General features: G+C 41.2%; 1 protein-coding gene across 1 annotated transcript; it reads left to right on the top strand.

The window, feature by feature from the left end:
• Positions 1-1293: 1293 nt before the first annotated feature.
• Positions 1294-15393, top strand: SMIM28 (small integral membrane protein 28). Its single transcript, XM_082249726.1, has 2 exons — positions 1294-1615; positions 14373-15393. Exons 1-2 carry the CDS (start codon positions 1505-1507, stop codon positions 14760-14762), a joined length of 501 nt encoding a protein of 166 aa, XP_082105852.1. The 5' UTR covers positions 1294-1504; the 3' UTR covers positions 14763-15393.
• Positions 15394-16192: the final 799 nt, after the last annotated feature.

Raw genomic sequence — 16192 nt, forward strand, 5'->3', positions numbered from 1 at the left:
ACAATGCCACAGATGTTGCAAGTTTTGAGGGAGCATGCAAATGGCATGCTGACTGCAGGAATGTCCACCAGAGCTGTTGCTCTGAATGTTCATTTCTCTACCATAAGCCGTCTCCTAAGGCATTTCAGAGAATTTGGCAGTACATCAAACCGGCCTCACAACCTCAGACCACGTGTAACCACACCAGCCCAGGACCTCCACATCCAGCATCTTCACCTCCAAGATCGTCTGAGACCAGCCACCCAGACAGCTGCTGCAACAATTGGTTTGCATAACCAAAGAATTTCTGCACAAACTGTCAGAAACCGTCTCAGGGAAGCTCATCTGCATGCTCGTCGTCCTCATCGGGGTCTCGACCTGACTGCAGTTCGTCGTCGTAGCCCACTTGAGTAGGCAAATGCTTACATTAAATGGGGTCTGCTACTTTGGAGAGGTGTTCTCTTCACGGGTGAATTCCGGTTTTCTTAGATCTTTGAGTTCAGCTCCTGAAAAATGGGAGCAAAAACAAGTGTTGCATTTATAATTTTGTTCAGTATATGTAATGTGCTGCGTAAATTGATGGTGCTATATAAGTACCTGTAATAAATAATTAATAAAAAAAAATATATATATACACAGCAAGAGAGAAAGTGAGAGTGGTCGAAGGGGTATGCACAGACAATACTTACAGTTAGCCCAGAATGGCAGAAAATACAAATCCAGTCCTGTGTAAAGGATGCAAAGGTATGCAAATCAAACAATATTAGGTAAGTAAAAATCCACAGATATTAGATATTGTCCAATAGGGACATGAACCAGAGGTAGAAGGAGTTAAAGCTGATCCTTAGGGAATATTGTTTGCACCAGTAGTTTGTGACTCTGGTTTTTGCAGTCTGCGCGTAATCATATATTCCAAATAGCGAGAACCTTTTATAGGCTAAAAGCTTTCCACAGATTTATCATTAACATCTAAATGCTAATGGTTCTAAATAATTCAGCATGTCACTTAGCCCATGTCCTTGCTGCCTCTGACCTTTATTGCTCTTCTCTGAACAACACTTCACTGTTTACATCTGCGGTTCACATGCTAGAAATAGTGAGAAAAAAAAAACAGACTTTTATTGTTTTGTATTGCGTTGGGTGGTTTTAAAGGGTTTCTTATACTACATAATCTAAATTTAGAAGGTTATCTCTTCAGAATCAGACCATGCGCTGGCAAATTCCCCTTTAATAATCCTAATGCAGAAAACCGTCCAATCACAGCTCTGCCCTTCTCTGATACCTGATGCCAGCTCTCTGGTAATGTAGGCCACCGTAACAAATCCAGAGAGATTGAGTTGGGCTGATAGTGTAGCCTAACCGTGGTTTTTTTTTTTTCACCGCTGTTAATAACACAAGAGAACTTATACCAATGATCATTAGCTCTGAGGCCTCCAGCTGTGTCAAGGCAGGCGCAGAGAGGGATTGTGGGAAAGTCGGCACCTTGTGAATTGGAATTTAGGCAACAGAAACATCAGTTGAGAGAATGCGGTGGCTCTTGGACAGCAGCTGGAGTAAATTTGGACATGCAGGCAGGGGCAGCTATGAGTGGATGACAAGCGAACCTGGACTACCAATTGAAGAAACCAAGCTGCAGGTAGGTAAATACATATTTGGAACAAATAGTAAATAATAGTATGATTGTAAATAAATATTCCTATGTGCAGTTTTAAACATAAAGTAATAAAATGATTGTAAAGAAATTCCTCTGTGCAGATTTAAATATTTAATAATAAAATAATTTTAAAGAGATTTAACTGCTTAATCTATAAACTACAAGTTAAACATATGACTAACTATATACTGTGCATTATTTACTGTATATATTGTTTATTAGTTGTGACACAGTAACTACTTATTGTTTATGATTTAAAACATTTTTTTTTAAGATCTATTGTAAAAAAAAAAATTTCAAATAAATACATTTGCTACATAGTTGCTAAGATGTTTTTTGATACCAAATGAAAGTATACGTTTGTTTCAGAAAATGTACATTTAAAACTAAAATCACAGAAAATTATAAGAATGTTATCAATTAAAATGCATAATTAAATATAAAGTATTTTCCACTGTTACCATCATAAGCAAAAAAAGTTAATAGTTTCATATTTTATTTTTTTAGTTATTTTAAATAGTATACATTGATGCTGCAAATTTAGAGAATTTATATTTGTATTTTAAGTTGCATCCTGTTTAATATCAAAATTATATTTTAGCGGTCATGTAAAAAGTTGCTGTTTGTGAATAAAGAAAAATTTTAAACATGCCTAAAAATAAAAGTAAATACTAGAAAAAAAAAACATTTGACAAAAAAGATTAGCAGTTCAGATACAAAGAAGAGTTAAAATGGCAAATGTACATGTAACACGGGTTATTGAAGGATATGTTAGTTTATTCTCTGAGACAAGCTGGATAGTGGATATATAGGATTAGGCATTGCAGACAGTCATTAACGTCTGATTTTATAATACTTTACTATATCCAATAGTATGGTTGCATAGGATTTTGTTAATAACGTTGAGTGGTTTGGGTGAATTATTTGATTGAAAAAAAAAGTTAGAAAAGCAAGGGGTCTCTTTCATTTTTAGAGTTCTGAAGATTTCTTAGGTTTCAATGTGCAGCTTAAAAAACGAATTGATAGGACTTCAGTTACAGACTGGAGCTAGGCTGTAGTTGAAGTTAGGTAGCTAAGGAGTGAATGATAAAGCAACTTAGAGGCTCTGAAACAACTCAACAGTAACTTGCTCATCCACAATTAATAAGTGCAGCAAAGAACAAATTAATGTTAAAAAACTATGTTTGTGAAAATGCTAGTTAGAACTGTAAGCAGGAGACATTTAGAAGATACATTCTGTGAAAAAAAAGAAAATATATATATTAATAATATTAAAATAAAAAAATACAAATTAAATAACTCTAATCACTTTTTACCTGATCGATTGCAAAATACTCTCAAAATATAGCATAACATGTTAAAAATAATTATTTAGTTGATATAAAAGTTCCAAAGTTTAACATTATCGTTTGAAAACATTGTCACTCGTTTCTTTCCTATATAGACATATATGACCCTTAAAATATAAAAATTATATATAAAGGCACTATTGGTATGTACAATAATAATACATATTTGTGAAGTATACATCAGAAAAATGTTTATATATATATATATATATATATATACACATACACACACATACATATACATACATACATACACACACATATATGTATATGTATATGTATATGTATATGTATATATATATATATATATATATATATATATATATATATATATATATATATATATATATATATATATATATATATATATTGTCAAAATTATTATGAACTCAAATTTATAAACTAGCTTTGTTGTTTAAAGGAGAAAGGAAGTGCAATAGTACTGTTTTTCATAGTCATGGCCTTGAGCAATATGGTCAGATAGAGATCTTGAAACAGTACATACAAAAAACTGTACAATACTGTAGAATATAAATGTACTAATGTATGTACAAGCAACTTTCTTATCAAAATAATATCTAACTAATGGCATATATTGTCTAAAATACCTGGAAATTGTGGATGTCATTAAAGTAGTTTTTTTTAGAAAAACAAAAAAAGCAGCAGATATAACAAACAGGATAACTGGCCATATTTTATCTTCACTCAGTGTCTCGGGAAGAATGACAGGAATAACAATCAATACTGTGTGTTTGCCTGTAAGGGTGAAAATCTAAAGCAGAACAATGTGATAGCTGAAGAGAGATAGAATGCTGAAATTGAAAAAACGACAGTGGAAAAAAATAGCTATGAGGAAACAAGAAAAAGAATCATCAATAAATTATTAAACACAACAAGACTCTTTGTGGACTATGATTATGAAGGGGTTAAACCCATCTGTTGTATTATCTTCCCCTTTTAGAAGTTATATCCGATGTGAAAATGTTTTAAGATAAAAAAATATATATATATTTCAAATGTATAATCCTCTCTCTTATTTTTAAACTGCAAAAATATTTTGCAGAGCATTACAATCTGGTGAGACTACAAAATGAACACATAAATAGTAATATAGTATCAAATAATAAACAAAGTGAGAAAATATTATCATCTTATAATAATTTATAGTATGCTTTGGTCAACCTTATAAAATGTGTATATTACGGTGAAAGCCATGAAGCAATCCATGCTGAACAGACATATGGCACACCCCTACTTTATCTAGAAGGGAGTCTTTAGAGAGTGCATGATAGGTGCTCATCCCATAGGCCATACAGACTAGCCCAAATATGGCTTTTCATTTTTCAACCTAATTAAAATTTTGCCAGAACTTTGTTAAAATAGTTTACATCATGTGATAGTTGTTCTTCAGCATTAATTATTTTGAACATAGAAATAACTATTTAAATATACCTAGAATACAAACATATAAGAGCTTATTGGTACATTAAAAAAGGGTATCTTCTACTACAGTATTACTGTAAGCTATCTGAAAAATGACTTTTACTTTTTAGGCACTAATGGCACTTTTCCACTGCAAGTACCGGCTAGGCTCTACTCGGCCCTGCTTGGCCCGGTTTGCTTTTCCACTGCGGTACCGCATGGTATAGTGTCGGAACGGTTCGGTACGGTACGGTATAGGTTTGCTTTTCCAGTAAAGTAGTACTAAAGTTAAGTGGGTGGGATAACAACGGGGTGGGTGTGATTCTCTGACCAATCAGTGGCTAGTAGTGACTGCATGCAAAGGATTGTGGGATATGGTACCAGTTTGGTACCTGTTGGAACCACAATCGAGTAGGTACTGTTTTTTCAGAGCCATACCGTACCGTACCGTTTGGTTCCATGCAGTGGAAAAGCAAACCTATACCGTACCGTACCAAACCGTTCCGACCCTATACCATGCGGTACCGCAGTGGAAAAGCACAAAAGCGTGCCGAGCCGGTACGGTTCTATGCAGTGGAAAAGCGCCAGAATATAGATAAACTGTCTGCATTAATTGCCTGCAGGCCTGATCCCTAGTACACATAAAACCTTACCTAAAATGACATTACTTTGGTCAGGCATTTCCTGTTATAGGATGACAACGGTCTCCCAGTTATTCCCCTGCTTTGTCACCCTATCGCATGTGCCCCTGATGAAGTCAGCAATCGGCTGCATCTACACATATTGCAGAGGCATGGTCAATTGTTGTCACTACAGGAAGCTGGTCAAGAGCAATGATGTGCAAACAATGCTGGAGTGAGTACAGGAAAACAAGAAGGTAGCTAAAAGAGGCTGAAAGGAATTGTAAAGGCAGAAAGATTTTTATCCTAATGTATTCTATGCATTAAGATAAAAAGCCTTCTGTGTGTAGCAGCTGTCCCTGCACCCCCTAATACTTACCTGTGTCCCCTCTCTGTCCAGCAATGTCCACGAGTCCCTCAGCCGCCCGGGACTCTCTTTTCTGATTGGTTAAAACATCCGCCGCCATTGGCTTTCATGGCTGTCAATCAAAGTCAGTGAGCCAATCAGGAGAGAGAGGGGGTGGGGCCGAATGGCAGCTCCCCGTCTGAATGGACACATGGAGCTGCAGCTTGGTTGGTTGCCCCCACAGCAAGCTGCTTGCTGTGGGGGCACTCAATAGGAGGGAAAGGCTAGGAGCAGCGAACCAGAGGAGAGAAGGATCCAGGTTGCACTATGCAAAACCAACTGCACAGAGGAGGTAAGTATAACATGTATGTTATTTAAGAAAAAAAAAAAAGGAGACTTTAAAACCACTTGAAGGAGATCCACAGCACTGAGATGAAAATAAGAATTGGAAAGTTTTTTTATGAAATAACCAACATGGTAATTGTTTATGATAAGTGGTTAAAACATACATGTTGTCCAGTTAGGGTCTACTTTAAAGTGTATCTATACCCAGGGCCGCTGATTGGGTGGGACCACCAGTCCTTCTGTAGGGGGCACTGGCACACAAGGGGGCCCCAACAGTAGGGAGAATTGGTGCAGCTGGGCAGAGGGGCAATTACAGAAGGAAGCCCTGTGCGGCTCTCTGCAGCAGCTGAAAGCCAGTTTCTCCCCCTCCTGCCAGCTTTCAGCTGCTGCAGGGAGTGACACAGACACAGGGCATGGCTCCTGTAATTGCTTCTCCGACACCGATCCCCCCTCTGTTCTGCCTGCTTCTGATCCCCCCTCCCCTCTCGCCACGTGCCTCCCTTTTCAGTGTCCTGTAAAAAATAACAAATTGTAAAAAAAAATAATAATTAAACATTGTAATAAATAATTTAAAAAATTGCAAAATAAAATAATTGTAAAAATATTTAACATTAAAAAAAATTATACATTTTGTTTTTTAAAATGTAAAAAACTATTATGAAAGAGCTAATTAACACAGGTTCTCTGTTATGTTTGTATCTGCTAATAATGATTTTAATTTATTGTTAGTGAAAATATTGTCTTAATAAATTCTGGGGGGGGGGGGGGGGGGTAGGCTGTACGGGGCCCTGTGGTTTCTAACAGCAGCTTTGTCTATACCTGAAACTTTTTTTTATTCTTGGCTAGAATGGGGAAAGGAAATTTTACTAATATCTAGGGCTCTGTGAGAGATATTTTGTCTCAATTTGTGTCTGAAAACAACCTTTTTTATCAGACAGGAAGTGAAGGAAAATCTTATCTAAATTATAACAATCCTGATTTTTTACCCTAACCTTGACCCTAATCCTGACACCGACCTAAGTCAAACTCTGCACCAACTATTTTATATATACTTTATTACTCAATTATTTTTTTACATACTTTTTTACTTTCTTCTCTTCTGTAGTAAAGTGTATAAGTTTCAATGTGTCTTTTTCTCCATTCAAAAGGAGAAAGAACACTGGGCGGGATGCAATGGCGGCTGGTGAAGTTTTAAGATGGTGGGGCGCAAGACCCCGCCCTTCCATTTTGACCCCTGAACAAATTCTCCCAATATATCACATATTAAAAGGTCCATCAGTACTAGTATATCCCATAATAGGGAGCAGGGGCCCTATTATGGGATATACTGTGAGAGACACCCTATTATGGGATACACTGACTGAGAGTGGCACAAACCCCACAATACAGACCCCCCCAGCACAAGCCCCCTAGCACATACCCCAAAGTACAGGCCCCCTAGCACAAACCCCACAGTACAGGCCCCCTAGCACAAACCCCACAGTACAGGTCCCCTAGCACAAACCCCACAGTACAGGCCCCCTAGCACAAACCCTACAGTACAGGCCCCCTAGCACAAACCCCACAGTACAGGCCCCCTAGCATAAACCCCACAGTACAGGCCCCCTAGCACAAACCCCACAGTACAGGCCCCCTAGCACAAACCCCACAGTACAGGTCCCCTAGCACAAACCCTACAGTACAGGCCCCCTAGCACAAACCCCACAGTACAGGCCCCCTAGCACATACCCCACAGTACAGGCCCCCTAGCACAAACCCCACAGTACAGGCCCCCTAGCACAAACCCCACAGTACAGGCCCCCTAGCACAAACCCCACAGTACAGGCCCCCTAGCACAAACCCCACAGTACAGGCCCCCTAGCACAAACCCCACAGTACAGGCCCCCCAGCACAAACCCCACAGTACAGGCCCCCCAGCACAAACCCCACAGTACAGGCCCCCCAGCACAAACCCCACAGTACAGACCCCCTAGCACTACTCCCACAGTACAGACCCCCTAGCACAAACCCCACAGTACAGGCCCCCTAGCACAAACCCCACAGTACAGACACCCTAGCACTAATCCAACAGTGCAGGCCCCCTAGCACTAATCTCTCAGTACAGGCCCCCTAGCACAAACCCCACAGTACAGACCCCCTAGCACTAATCCCACAGTATAGACCCCCTAGCACTAATCCCTCAGTACAGACCCCCTAGCACTAATCCCTCAGTACAGACCCCCTAGCACTAATCCCACGGTACAGACCCCCTAGCAGTAATCCCACAGTACAGACCCCCTAGCACTAATCCCTCAGTACAGACCCCCTAGCAGTAATCCCTCAGTACAGACCCCCTAGCACTAATCCCACAGTACAGACCCCCTAGCACTAATCCAACATTGCAGGCCCCCTAGCACAAACCCCACAGTACAGGCCCCCTAGCACTAATCCCACAGTACAGACCTCCTAGCACAAACCCCACAGTACAGGCCCCCTAGCACAAATCCCACAGTACAGACCCCCTAGCATTAATCCCACAATACAGACCCCCTAGCACTAATCCCTCAGTACAGACCCCCTAGCACTAATCCCTCAGTACAGACCCCCTAGCCCTAATCCCACAGTACAGACCCCCTAACACCAATCCCACAGTACAGACCCCCTAGCACTAATCCCTCAGTACAGACCCCCTAGCACTAATCCCACAGTACAGACCCCCTAGCACAAATCCCACTTAGCATAGCACTTTGGGAACCACAACTTGGGAACCATCTTATACCAGGCCACTGTGTGCCATTTACTATTAATAATATATATAGTGTCAGCCAGGCCAGCAGCCTGCTTAGCAGTGTACACAATATAAAACAGTGCAGGCCAGGCCAATTACATTGTAAACAGGTAAAGTGCTATGCTAAGTTAGCATAGCACTTTACCTGATGTACAATTTAATTGGCCTGGCCTGCACTGTCTTATATTGTGTACACTCACTGCTAAGCAGGTTGCTGGCCTGGCACTATATATTTATTAATAGTAAATGGCACACAGTGGCCTGGTATAAGATGGTATAAAATTCAGTAAAACTATTAAAACAGAAAGTTAATATTCTGAAGAGGAATAATTGTCCTATGAAAAGCAATGCCATTTAAAAAGTAAAATAATTTAGAGCCTGCACACTGAACTCTCATAAATTAGTAAAGGTCTGCACATGAAGTAACTCCAACACAGATATATACTGTACACAGGCTGTTAATATTTATAGGCCACAGATACCCTGTGTATGTAGGCCTTAGACATGACCAGCTAGCCGTGCCCCCATCATCAATGCAGTGACCAGCTTGACGTGCCCCCATCATCAATGCATTGACCAGCTTGCCGTGCCCCCATCATCAATGCAGTGACCAGCGTGCCGTGCCCCCATCATCAATGCAGTGACCAGCTTGCCGTGCCCCCATCATCAATGCAGTGACCAGCGTGCCGTGCCCCCGTCATCAATGCAGTGACCAGCTTGACGTGCCCCCATCATGAATGCAGTGACCAGCTTGCCGTGCCCCCATCATCAATGCAGTGACCAGCTTGCCGTGCCCCCATCATCAATGCAGTGACCAGCCTGCCGTGCCCCCATCATCAATGCAGTGACCAGCTTGCCGTGCCCCCATCATCAGTGACCAGCTTGTCTGCCGTGCCAACCCATCAATGCAGTGACCACTGACCAGCTTGCCATGCCCCCATCATCAGTGACCAGCTTGCCGTGCCCCCATCCCCCATCAATGCAGTGACCAGCTTGTCTGCCGTACCCCCCCCCATCAATGCAGTGACCACTGACCAGCTTGCCGTGCCCCCATCATCAGTGACCAGCTTGCCGTGCCCCCATGCCCCATCAATGCAGTGAGCTGCCGTGCCCCCCCCCCATCAATGCAGAGACCTGCATGTGTGAGTGCCCCCTTAGCAGTGTGTGGGCCGCCCCCCCCCCCCCCCCCCCCGAGGCATCACTTAATTTACCTCTCACAGGCGGTGACCGTGTGCTGCTGCTGCTGAGTGGGCCCGGAGTCTTCTGAGACGCAGACGAGAAGAACACTACTCGATACGAACGACGAGTTCCTTTTCTTCCTCACGCGCCGCCGCCGGCTCTCCTCTGGTCTGACGGTGATCGTGATGACGGGACGGTGAGTGACTGACGCATTGCACCGCCCCCACGCGTCACGTCACCCAGCCCCGAGATGTCCTCCTGTGTGATTAGTCCAGGCTGGAGTCTGGACCAATCACAGCCAGGACATCACTAAAGTGGGGAGTGTCGGGGCACATTGCTCTGCGCTCCGATGACCCCCAGAAGGCAGCCAATCGGCGCCTCGGCTGCATGCACGTGGGGTGCAAACACCCCCCCCATAGCCACCACTAGGTCCGGTGCCCCTAGTAGGCTGAAAATTGTATTTTTTTTCTTTTGGCCACAGATTGGGGGGGGGGTGGAGCCCCTGCACCCCCTATAGACCGGCTGCCCCTGGCGGGATGTATAATTACTGATCACTGAGATAGCCTACTGATGTCTCCACTGACATCCATTGCCCCATAGAGATGCATGGGGCATCCATTCAGATCCGCCTGAAAAACTGACAGGTGGATCTGAACAATCCGAATGTGTGAAAGGGGCCTTAAGCAGGGATCTCCAAACTACGGCCCTCCAGCTGTCGCAGAACTATACGTCCCATGAGGCATTCTAAAACTCTGACATTCACAGACATGACTAGGCATGATGGAAATTGTAGTTCCTGAACAATTGGAGGACCATAGTTTGGAGACCCCTGGCCTGAAGCCTACTAAAAAACACAGCTTAGGTAGGAGCCACTGTACTAAAAATTTGATGTTAGTGCAGTGATCTTCCCTTCTGAGCTATTGTGTTCTGACAGGGGGACAGCCCCCTGCCAGAACACTCTGGTCAGCGTTCTCAGCCATTGGCTGAGAGCGCTGATCAGGAGCCCGTCGGCTGCTGGTTTTCTGTTGGACCGGCTGCCATACACACAGACCGAATGTCGGCAGGTTTTATTGAACCGACCGATGTCGCATGACATTCGGCCCATGTGTACTAGGCTTAACACAACAATCATATGATTAAGAGCCAATCCTCCCAGCCCCTGATGTTTAGTATGAGTCCCAAAACTGTCAGTGACCTGGGCACAACCTTTTTACCAAACAGGAAGTCAAGAAATCTTTTCAAAGGAGTCCCAGATGGCAGTAAAACCTGACATGAGTTTGATCCCTATCCCTACTCTAGTCAACACTATAAAATTTTTGGGTATAGATACACTTTAAAAGAGAAGTATGAGATTTCAAAATAACAAACATACATACTCACCAAGGTGGATGCAGTATCAGCGTGATGCTGCATCTATCCCCTGCCTCCTATAAGACCAAGACCTGAGCAATCAAAGAGCACTAATCACTCAGTTCTCACTTTATCACTTTAGTGAGCAGAGAGCCAGTGACAGTCAGTAACCCTCCGATGAGCGGTCAATGGAGCGTTGGGCTCAATTTGGTTCACAGGAGTGCAGAACTAAGAGCATTCCTGTGACCCACAGGAGAATTAGGGCCAAGTGAGTTCTGGCCCTACTTCTCCTTTCTAAACCTAATATACTGTATTGTGTAATTTTAGATGAAACTTGTGAAGGTGAACTCATTTTTTTGCTCAGGATCTTCACAGCTGCTATCTAAAGATTGCTTGAGAGCTGTGACATGAGAGAGGAAACTTTAAGAATTGTTCAACAGCTCCTATGTGCAGATACTCTTAGATGGTATAGGATAAGGAATGGCTTTTTATTTTAGCTGGGTTTAATCGGTGTCAGAACTTGTGTAACTCATATCTGTCAGTATTTAAAGTAACTCTGCTGCTAAAATAATACTCTAAAGTAAAGTGACCCCCCACAATGTAAACAGTGATTATCCAGCACTCCTTTTGCTCCCGATGCTGAAACTGTAGGCTAAAGATTTTGCAGCACTCTGGCAGTGTCAATTTTCTTGCCCCCTGCTGCATACTGTGGTTCTTCCCTCCGACCCCTATGTAACTAAAGAACACAGCAGTTAGGTAAGGGCTGGTGGATTGAACCAGTGAGTGCAGTGAAAGACCAAAAACTTCAAACACCTCTGATATGTTGGATTTGCAGGATCTTCAACCAGCAGTTAATCTTCACTACTGCAGAGAAAAGCGTCCTGAGCAGTGGGAGAAGTGAGGATTTAATGTCTTATTTGTGGGTGCCACTCTATTGTAGAGTATTATGTTAAGGGCAGCTACAGGCAACATATACGATTAATCAATTAACCACTAAAACTATCTAGAAACCACTGTCAGAAAGTCCACTGATTTGACCAAAAATAGAGTTATAAGTAATCCATTGCTAAGAAGCTTTTCACATGTGAGGTGTGTGGTTTGTTTATATTTCGTCTATTGCGCAACTTCCTCTCTCTCTACTTGATATAGCAGATTCACCACCAGAGCTGGTCATGGACATTAATGAATGAGTAGGCATACAGTGCCTTGAAAAAGTATTCGTACCCCTTGAAATTTTCCATTTTGTCATGTTACAACCAAAAACTTAAATGTACTTTATTGGGATTTTATGTGATAGACCAACACAAAGTGGTACAAAATTGTGAAGTGAAAGGAAAATGATAAATGGTTTTCAAAATGTTTTACAAATAAATATCTGAAAAGTGTGGCGTGCATTTGTATTCAGCCCCCTTTACTATGATACCCCTAACTAAAATCTAGTTGAACCAATTGCCTTCAGAAGTAACCTAATTAGTAAATAGAGTCAACCCGTTGTGTAATTTAGAGAACCTTAGTGAACAAACAGCATCATGAAGGCCAAGGAACACACCAGACAGGTCAGAGATAAAGTTGTGGAGAAGTTAAAAGCAGGGTTAGGTTATAAAAAAATATCCCAAGCTTTGAAGATCTCACAGAGCACTGTTCAATCCATCATCCGAAAATGATGTCCCGCTTTGTGTTGGTCTATCACATAAAATCCTAATAAAATACATTTATGTTTTTGGTTGTAGCATGACAAAATGTGGAAAATGTCAAGGGGTATGAATACTTTTTCAAGGCACTGTTTATACTTGTGCTACCATTTTACAATGCCTATAGGCCTGTTTTCCCTTGAACAGGAATGGTAATAGCTTATCACAGATTTGTGCCTGGACAAGGTTTTCTAATGTGTTTTATCCTCCAAGAGCACAACTTTAGGCAAATGTTCTCCGGCCCATAGACATCAGCTTGTCTGCCATTTTGGCAGATAATGGCCATATTGGTAAGCTGTCATCTAATGTCTATGGGCACCTCAAAATTAAAGGAAAATTTGAATCTGATCACTGGCTTTGATTACTGACATTTTGGGCTTTCTAAATTGAGTGACAATAAATAAATTGTAGTGGGTATGGTTAGGAATACCTGTCCTGCATCACAAGCAGGGTTTAAAAACAACTGAATATTAAAAAGGAACTAGGGGCAAACTGGTTTAATAAAGCAATGTCTATATGACAAACCAACATGCTAAACACCCTGTGCACCTTCATTGCACTACTAGACTAAAGTTTCATTTTTGATGCAACGGTCCCTTGATGATGTAAAGCAAGTGTCTCCAAACTGAAGTCTGTGGGCCGGATGTGACCCTTTGCTTTCCTTTATTCGGCCCTCAGGGCACTCTTCTTTCCACTGATATCAGGCACTATTTTTTTTACTGGCATCAAAAACAGGGCACTATTCCTCCCTCTGACACCAACAATAGGGTACTATTCCTCCTACTGACACCAGAGATGGGCAACTAATTCCCCCCACTAACACCAATGATGGGGCACTATTCTCCCACTGACACCAATGATGGGGCACTATTCTCCCACTGACACCAATGATGTTGCACTATTCCTACAACTGACACCAATCATAGGGCACTATTCCTCCCACTGATACCAATGATGTAATTTGTTTACTTCCACTGATCACCCACTAATATGCTGGGGCATTTTCTACTCCCACTGGCCACAATCCAGCCCCCTTAAAGTTTGAAGGGCAGTAAACTGGCCCTTTTCTTTGAAAGTTTGAATACCCCTGAAGTAAAGAAATGAAGAATGTTTCAGATTTGTGAAGCTGATGCTAAGCAGTGTGTGTGCATTGTATATTTGTATTGGTTAGACTGCTGCATATTGCTGTGGCATTTTGCCAGTATTTTAAAAGAGCCTTTTATTGGTTTTAAAGCTAGAGCAAGTGTAACCACCATTTAATGCCTATGACTAGCTTTATAATGGTCTGCCTGCACTGTCCTTTAATGGGATTGCCTGACAGAAAATGTCTATGGCTAACCAAGCATGCAAATTTATAGGCAGCTCTGCAGAAAATTAATTTATCTTTTACATTCCATTGTCCCTTAATGGGCAGCAGTAGTCAAATCCACAAGTAACTCTTTTGGATTGAAGATATTTATATAAAGCCTACAAAGACTTATTTTTAAGAGCTTAGGCCTGATCAATGATTTTATTCATATACTGTATGACCTGTTTACATCCATGTAGCTGACTTGCACATTGTTAACAAGTGCAGTGCAGGCATAATACATTTAAGTGTGCGTCACAGTTTGAATTGGCTTATATAATAGACATTGGTGAAATAGGCTTCTCCTCCTTTCTTTATGCAGAGCAAGCACCCCAATGAAATCAATTCCACCAAAGAAGACTTACAGCCGTTCTTGTGCATCATACTGCCAACGACTGCATTACTGGTGATAGGGTTCTGTGTGCTGTTCCTTTATCGGAGGTGCCGGCGTAAGATCCCACAAGGTCAAATCTTTGCCATAAGTCTCCAGGAGAACCTTCCAGACAGAGAAATTGACTTCTTTTCCACCTTACCTTGGACCTCGGAACCTTTTCATTACTGTACACTGGTACCGGATGCCTCTTTTCTTACCATATGTTTGCCTCCTCCATATGAAGAAGCAATCCTGAAGACATCAAGTGACTCCTGTATCAGTATCTATCAGGACCCAGTGCCTCCATATGAGGAAAGACCACGCAGGTCAAGTAAATAATTTTAGACTTTGGAATGTAAAGTAGACTTTACAAGAGGACTTCAGCTGGACCTGGAAGTCCAAGAACTTTATGTAGCAGCTTGCAATCTAAGGGCTTTTTATAATATATACCAAGGTTGCACAAAATGGGAAAGTGCTTCTTTTTTTTTATACATAGATATAAGCACACCAACGCAAGGTGGCAGTTTAGCTGACTGCAATATCTACCTTGGCCTGCTGAAAATATTCAGGTTCTAATTATCTGAGGGCTTCCTTTACATTTATGTAATAACACAGCAAAGATATGTGTAATATAAGATTTAGTAATTTTTAAATGATATCATATGGCATTTAAAAAAATAAATAGCGACAATGGCAGATTACATAACCACTAAGCTCTAAACTTCAGGCACTTTTTGACTTTGCTTGCCCTAGAGCCTCCCAGTAGCTACATGGAGGGCTGTGTCAGTATTTTTGCTACTAATATGGGACTTGAATACTTCTCAAGTACATACTGTAACTGTTTATCACTGAGAATCTTAGGGGTCATCATACTTCAACCACTGACCACTACAATTGCTGCATGGCCAGCCTTCTACATCAACTTTCCTCTTACTGCAACTGTAATTATTCAACTTTGCAGGACGCTCAGCTTAAACCAAATACATATTACTTAAATGAAAAAAGTAAAATGAACTTCATTTTTTATTAGTTTGGATATTTTAGGAAACTACAAGTATCTAATATAATACAGGTATGACATTGGTATGTTTATTTCCTGAATTATGTATCTTCACTTTTAAAAAAGCACTAAATAATGCTCAAAAAGCTATTTTTTACTATGTAATTCTGACAGATGGACATAATAAAGATATTATGAGTAACCACAGAATACATAGTCCTGTGTTTGCATGTTTATAGAGCTTGATCTGAAAAGTGTAATCTTATTACTGGTGATATCAAAGCATAATATTGATTATCTCAAAGATTATGAACATTTTGAAATATACAAAGGGTCCTTTTGGTTTAGCAAGAAGTTATGTAGAGCCTTCAAAAAATGGCATCAGTTAAAAAACGGTTCTCCCCTCCTACTTCTTTCAGTGGAAACTTGCCAAATAGGACTTCCATGATCCTTATTTTCTGTGACCTCCATTCACAGCTCTATGCCCAGACAAATACCACATCTACACTACAATGCGTCATGTTTTTTTTTTTTTTTTTTACCACAGTAGTGATATTGTAAACTATAATGCACCTATGATAAATAACATGCCAAGATAAAGTTTAACAGGCCTATTTTCCACCTATATAGTCCATTGTGGTGCATCGATACATGTGCCTTGGCAGTAAGGCAACAGATTAACCAAACCAAAAAATAAGTTGCGTAAAAAGTGTCACCAAATAGTAAAAAAGAATGTCAGTGACAGCTGCACTCACAAAATGTCCACATA

The sequence above is a fragment of the Pelophylax lessonae genome, assembly GCF_965119305.1.
Source record: "Pelophylax lessonae genome assembly, chromosome: 3".
Classification (NCBI taxonomy): Eukaryota; Metazoa; Chordata; class Amphibia; order Anura; family Ranidae; genus Pelophylax; species Pelophylax lessonae.

Coding starts and splice junctions, on each gene's coding strand:
- SMIM28 (XM_082249726.1), top strand. CDS start 1,505: ATGCGGTGGCTCTTGGACAGCAGCTGGAGTAAATTTGGACATGCAGGC. Junction 1,616..14,372: donor TTGAAGAAACCAAGCTGCAG/GTAGGTAAATAC, acceptor TTCTTTATGCAG/AGCAAGCACCCCAATGAAAT.